Consider the following 6,273-nt stretch of genomic DNA (forward strand, 5'->3'; position numbering starts at 1 on the left):
GGCCTGCAATTTGAAAGTCTCCTGCCTTAGCTTTCCAAATGATGTAATTACAAAGCATGAACCATTATGCCAGCTCTGGCTCCAGTTACATGATGCCTCCATCTGCACATACATACACACGGGCAAAACACCATGCACATAGTGTAGAATAAAATTAAAAAAACAGTGGTTTACTTCTTTTTATTTCATATGTATGAGTGTTTGCATATGTATGTGCACTACGTGCCTGGTGATATGGAGTTCCCTGGGACTGGAATTAAGACAATGAAGAGCCACCATGTGTGTGCTGGGAACTGAACCCAGGTCCTCTGTGAGAGCAGCACTCCTAACACTGTGCCATTTCTCCAGCTCCTTATTTTTGTCAGTGTTTTAAGAAAGGGTCTCATGTAACCCAGGCTGGCCTCGAGCTATGCAACTGAGGATGAACTTGAACTCCTGACCCTCCTACCTCCACCTGTCCTATCATGCCTTTTTTTCCCCTTTCTTTCATGTTTTCTTCATTAACCTGGCATTACTGAGCATTGGGCTTATATGCGTAATCCCATACAGTTCCGTTCTTTTTACCAGTAGACACAGGTTCAGTCAACATTTAAATATTTAGGGACTGGTGAGACAGTGAAGTAGAAACCAAGAGATGAGCCAGGTGGTGGCGGCGCACGCCTTTAATCCCAGCACTCGGGAGGCAGAGGCAGGCGGATCTCTGTGAGTTCGAGACCAGCCTGGTCTACAAGAGCTAGTTCCAGGACAGGCACCAAAGCTACAGAGAAACCCTGTCTCAAAAAACCAAAAAAAAAAAAAAAAAAAAAAAAAAAAAAAAAAAAAAGAAACCAAGAGATATGCTAAACAAGAACAGCAGATTCAACAAACAAACCGAAGTGTGGTCTCTGAAAAAGGCACATGGCCAGAGGCAAGTCTGCACGCAGCATTACACGAAGAGGGATGAGCTGGAAGTAACACTGATGTCCACCAGCGAGAAGACAGACATTAGATTGTTTATACAGTGAAATACAGATTCAGCTACACATGCCATTACAAACGGTCCTCTAAAATACTGAACAAAATCAAAGCAGCAAAATTCAGAATATATAGTATCGGGTTTTTTGTTTGTTTGTTTGGTTTTTTTTTTTTGGTTTTTTTGAGACAGGGTTTCTCTGTAGCTTTGGAGCCTGTCCTGGAACTAGTTCTTGTAGACCAGGCTGGTCTCAAACTAACAAAGATCAGCCTGCCTCAGTCTCCCAAGTGCTGGGATAAAAGGTGTGCACCACTACCGCCCGGCAATATATCTATGTTTTAAAATATGTAAAATTGGCTAGGGGTGGGTGGTGCTCACCTTCAATCCTAGAACTTGGGAGGCAGAAGCAAGTGAAGCTCTGTGAGTTTAGGCCAGCCTGGTCTACATAGCAAGTTCCAGGACAGGCAGAGCTGCACCATACAGAGACCCTAAAACATGAAGGAAGGAAGGAAGGAAGGAAGGAAGGAAGGAAGGAAGGAAGGAAGGAAGGAAGGAAGGAGGGAGGGAGGGATGGAGGGAGGAAAATAAATAATAAATGGAAAATTGGACTGAAGATATCAGGAAGCCCTGGGTTCAAGCCTTGGAACTACATACACAGCTATAGTGATCCATGCCTGTAATTCTAGTATTTGTGCGTTAGATGGAGGAGAACAGGAAATTCAATGCCATCCTTGGCTACAAACTGAGGCCAGCCCTGGTTACATTAGACTCTGTCGATAAAAAAACCAAATGATCACTGGCGCTTTAACCACACACCTGTCCCAGGTTTTAAAAAAACCCAAATCGATGTGAGTAATCGCACTGTATGCTTATTGTAAAACGTGGAGCTTTCTGTAGCACGTGCAGGGTGTAGGCAGCACCCCTCCAGGAAGTGCCCTGGGAGAGGATGAGCTGACAGAACCGCCACCAGCCGGTCTCACCTGGGGAAGAAGGGAGGAGTGTTCAGAGATCACGTACACAGTCAGGGAGCCCTCTGCTTGCTTCTCCGGCTCAGCTAACATGGCTTCTGCCTCTGCGGTTAACAGTTGGGACACACATTATTAAAGCTTCCCCAGGACCCCAGGGTGCTTGAGTCATCCCACCGCTCACACGCTCACACTCCACAAATGCCACAGCCAGGCCTGAGCAGGCCGCTCCTGCTTTCAGCCTTCTCCGAGACGCTATGGAAGTTAAGACACAGCATGGAAGTCACACTCAGGAGAAGTCCTGGTCAGGGTCACTATTGCTGTGACCAAACGCCACGACCAAAGCAATGTGGGAGGAAAGGGTTTATTTCAGCTCCTATTTCCAGGTCACATCACTGAGGGAAGTCAGGGCAGGAACTCATACGGGACAGGAACCTGGAGACAGGGGCTGACGGAGAGACCGTGGAGGAACGCTGCTTACTGGCTTGCTCATCATGGCTGACTCAACCTGCTTAACTCAGGATCACTACCCCAGAGCTGGCATCACCCACAATGGTAAGTAAGGAAATATCTAACAGTTGTCCTTCTCTCTCTCTCTTTGGGGGGTGGGGGTGGGGTTCAGGACAGGGTTTGTCTGTGTAGCTTTGGAGCCTGTCTGAAAACTCATTTTGTAGATTGCCTGGCCTCGGACTCACAGAGGTCCTCCTGCCTCTGCCTCCCGAGTGCTAGGATTAAAGATGTGCACCACCACCGCCCGATTAGAGTTGTAGCTGACAGAGGCATTTTCTTCTCGAGTGAGGCTCCCTCGTTTCAGATAACTCTATATCTTGTGTCAAGATGACATAGAATGAGCCAGCCCAGGAGAGCAGAAGAAAAAAAGAGCAACTCATCAAAACTGTTATACCATGTACACTGCTCAGTGACAAGGCGTCCTCCTCGTGGTCCGAAGCTCTCCGGTAGGCCTTCTGGAAGCGGCACTTGATTTTCATTTTGTCTGGAAGGAAGAACACGTGAAGGGTGTTAGACCCCACGTACCTGCCCAGCTAGGCACCTCCAGCATTAAGGACACCAGGATGGCTTCTCAGAGAAAGAACATGCACCGAAGAGTGACAGCCACTCCCATCATTTCTGCAAAGATGACAGTAGACACCCGACACTCACTTCACCCTCTTGCTCCAGTTCTTGTCTCTGCCTGTGCGCTCACTGGTCCTCCAGCCAGAAATCTCCAAACTGGGGAGTTTAGTTCAATGAAACCATGTGGTAACTAGTCAGTCAACTCTAATGAAAACCAAAGCACTAAGTACAACTCAGGAAGTTAGTAATAAAACAGGAAGCCTGCTGTCTCCTCTGCCATTCCGGGTTACTCAGCATTCCTTTGTGAAGGTCCTGACCAATGTGGTAAGAAAGAAAAATAAAACCTAAAACATTCAGAAGACTGGGGCTGGAGACGGCTAGGTAGTTAAGAGCACATGCTGTTCTATCAGAGGACCCAAGTTCAATTCCCAGGACCCACATGGCAGCTCATAATTGCCTGTAACACTAGTTACAGAGGCAGGCAGATCTCAGTGAGTTTGAGACCATCCTGGTCTACAAAGTGAGTTCCAGGACAGCCAGGGCTATACAGAGAATCCCTGTCTTGGAAGAAAAAAATAAAAAGAATTCTGCCTAACAAATGAACCTGCAGCCGCACATAGTATTTCAAGGTCTATATTCAGCCTATACTTCCAGCCACTCCTGTTGTTTTACCTGGAATTTCAGAAGGCAAAACTGTCCAGATTACCCAACTCAATCACTCACACCTCCGTGAGACATATAGAAAGAGTGTCGTTAGTAGACCTGGATCTAATCCCAGCTCATGTTTACTAGTTTTGTGATTTGGAGCAAGATAAATCCTATAAACCTTGATTTCTTTATTTATAAAGAGAGAGTCATTCGGCTAGAATTACACGAGACAACTGTGTACAGCTGTCTGCCTGGCTTCTGGCAGGCAGAGTGACTGACACCAGCTACCTTCCTAGCTGGTCAGTCTTCCCTCTGTCTGGAAGGCTTTCCACTCTTCCCCTTAATCTGACCCTTGTGTGTACAGTTCCTAAAAATCCAACTTCAAAAGTCACATCTTCAGCTAAGCGGTGGTTGCATATGCCTTCAATCCCAGCACTCGGGAGGCAGAGGAAGGAGGATTTCTGTGAGTTCAAGGCCAGCCTGGTCTACAAAGCAAGTTCCAGGACAGCCAGGGCCATACAGAGAAATGCTGGGGGGAGGGGGGGATCCATCAAACCTCTCTTCACCTTTCTTTTCTCTCCAGCAGGTGAGGATGGAATCCAGGATCTGCTGTGCCCCTACCACTAAACCAAACCTTCAGCCTTACGGCATTTTTGCCTGTTTCTTTTCCCCTGATGAGACTATAAACATCTTGAAAATATTATCAATTTATTATTCATCCTCAAGTTCTTGGTTCCTAACAAAGTGCCTAACAATAAATGTATGAGCTTAGAATGACAAGGGTCTGAATACATATCCGGTGTGACTTCAGACTCACGTGTCCTTTCAGGTACATCCTGCTTTCTCCATACACTGAGGGTATCGACTGCTTCTGATAAGGTAGCATAATTTACCTTATGAATTACCTCACCATAACAACACGGTCTAGCTCCCCCTTCCTATATAAACACACTGTTCATTCCAAAAGGATCTTTTTCGGAGGAAAAGGGACAGGTAGCACTTGTTACCCCAATCCTGATGACCTGAGTTGGATTCCTTGGGCCCATGTAGTGGAAGGAGAAATGACTCCCATAAGCTGTCCCCTGCACAGTTGGGCACACACACACAATAAATGTAATATAACATTTTAAAATAAGTTATGACACGCCCACGCTCCTCCTATGGAATCCAACCTCTGGATTTCAGGCCTGGCTCAAATGGAAAAAGCAGCCCTTCCTCTCTCAAGGGAACTCACATTTCAGAGGGATCTCTCTCTCATGCACAACGGTGAACGGGAGCTTCTCCTGGTCGTCCAGGGGCACAGAGTCCCGAGTAAACACAACTGTGACTGGCACCATGAGCCGGAGCTGCGGGGAGGGGAATCGGGACCTTTAGAGACGTCTGCACTCTGCGGTGGGCTGTCGCCGCTCCACTTCCCCAACCCCGTCCTCCTCATTCAAGTCTCACCTGCAAGGCATTCAGCCCACTGATCTGGGAGTAGGGCAACGGTGCCCGGTAGGTCTCCGTGGTCTTCCACCAGAGTGGCAGTCCCAGCAGGATGGCCACCGCCGCGAAAAACAACGCGGCGCGCTTGCCCCGAACCACCTCTGAGGACACAGGAGGTCGACTGAGGCTCGGGAACCAGGATGCGGTGCCCGCCACACGGCGATCGCAGAGAAGTGGGGGCTGCCGGGATCCCCGTGAGAGCCGCTCCCGCGTGGCACGCCCCCGAACCCATGCTGCAGGAACCTGTCTGCCTTCCCGCGCCCCACCCACACATTCCGCCCGCCAGACCTCCCCGCCGCGCCTTCCACCAGAAAACCCACCGCACCTAGGTCGGTAGCCGCTGCCCCCGCGGCCGCCATGCTCGCTTCCGGCTGCCCAGGTCGCCGAGGGGCGGGGCCTCGTGAGCTCCCTCCAATAGAAAGCTCCAGCACGAAGGGGCGGGACCAAGGCGCTAGATTGCTGCCAATTGCGAGCGACACTGTAGACGCACACTAGTGCGCAGGCGGAGCCTACGAGCGGGTATCCGCCGGGCTGAACCCGCGATCTGAACCTCGTTTTCACCCGCCACTGCCTAGCTCCACAGCCCCAGCTCAGCGATACTGGCCCTGGACTCTGGGCGAGCCACCTGCCTCAGCTTCTCCATTGCAGGGGATTTACAGGCATGTACCACGCCCTCCCAGCGGAAGAATATTTATTTCAGTGAAGCCAAGCTTATCAAGAGCCTGAAAAAGCTTTGTAATGTCATCCCTAGGATAGGGCTTCTCTTCGGGACACCGGCTCTTGAAACCTTAGAGACAAAACTCACAAAACGGTAAACTTTTAGCATGATTGGCTACTCTGGGGTTAATTTTGAGACAGATTTCCCTACATGACCCAGAAGAACCCAGTGCCTCAACCTGTCACAGGTCACCACATCAAGAGTCTAGAATGTAAAAATCGGTCCCAATTTGGAAAAGTCAGGATGCTTAATTGAAAATTCCTGAGCAGCCGGGCGGTGGTGGCGCACGCCTTTAATCCCAGCACTTGGGAGGCAGAGGCAGATGGATCTCTGAGAGTTCGAGGCCAGCCCGATCTACAAGAGCTAGTTCCAGGACAGGCACCAAAGCTACAGAGAAACCTTGTCTCGAAAACCCAAAAAAATGGATAGTG

General features: G+C 49.3%; 1 protein-coding gene across 1 annotated transcript in view; it reads right to left on the reverse strand.

The window, feature by feature from the left end:
- Pigs (phosphatidylinositol glycan anchor biosynthesis class S) overlaps positions 1–5,774 on the reverse strand; it is a 12,667-nt gene extending 6,893 nt beyond the window's left edge. The window contains exons 1-5 of the mRNA XM_005349457.2: positions 5,450–5,774; positions 5,086–5,225; positions 4,874–4,985; positions 2,822–2,911; positions 1,933–2,024 (exon numbers count right to left, since the gene is read on the reverse strand). Coding sequence (XP_005349514.1) covers positions 1,933–2,024; positions 2,822–2,911; positions 4,874–4,985; positions 5,086–5,225; positions 5,450–5,483 — 468 coding nt within the window. The 5' untranslated portion in view covers positions 5,484–5,774. The remainder of the gene's footprint in view (positions 1–1,932; positions 2,025–2,821; positions 2,912–4,873; positions 4,986–5,085; positions 5,226–5,449) is intronic.
- Positions 5,775–6,273: the final 499 nt, after the last annotated feature.

This window comes from Microtus ochrogaster, chromosome 7 (genome assembly GCF_000317375.1).
Source record: "Microtus ochrogaster isolate Prairie Vole_2 chromosome 7, MicOch1.0, whole genome shotgun sequence".
Classification (NCBI taxonomy): Eukaryota; Metazoa; Chordata; class Mammalia; order Rodentia; family Cricetidae; genus Microtus; species Microtus ochrogaster.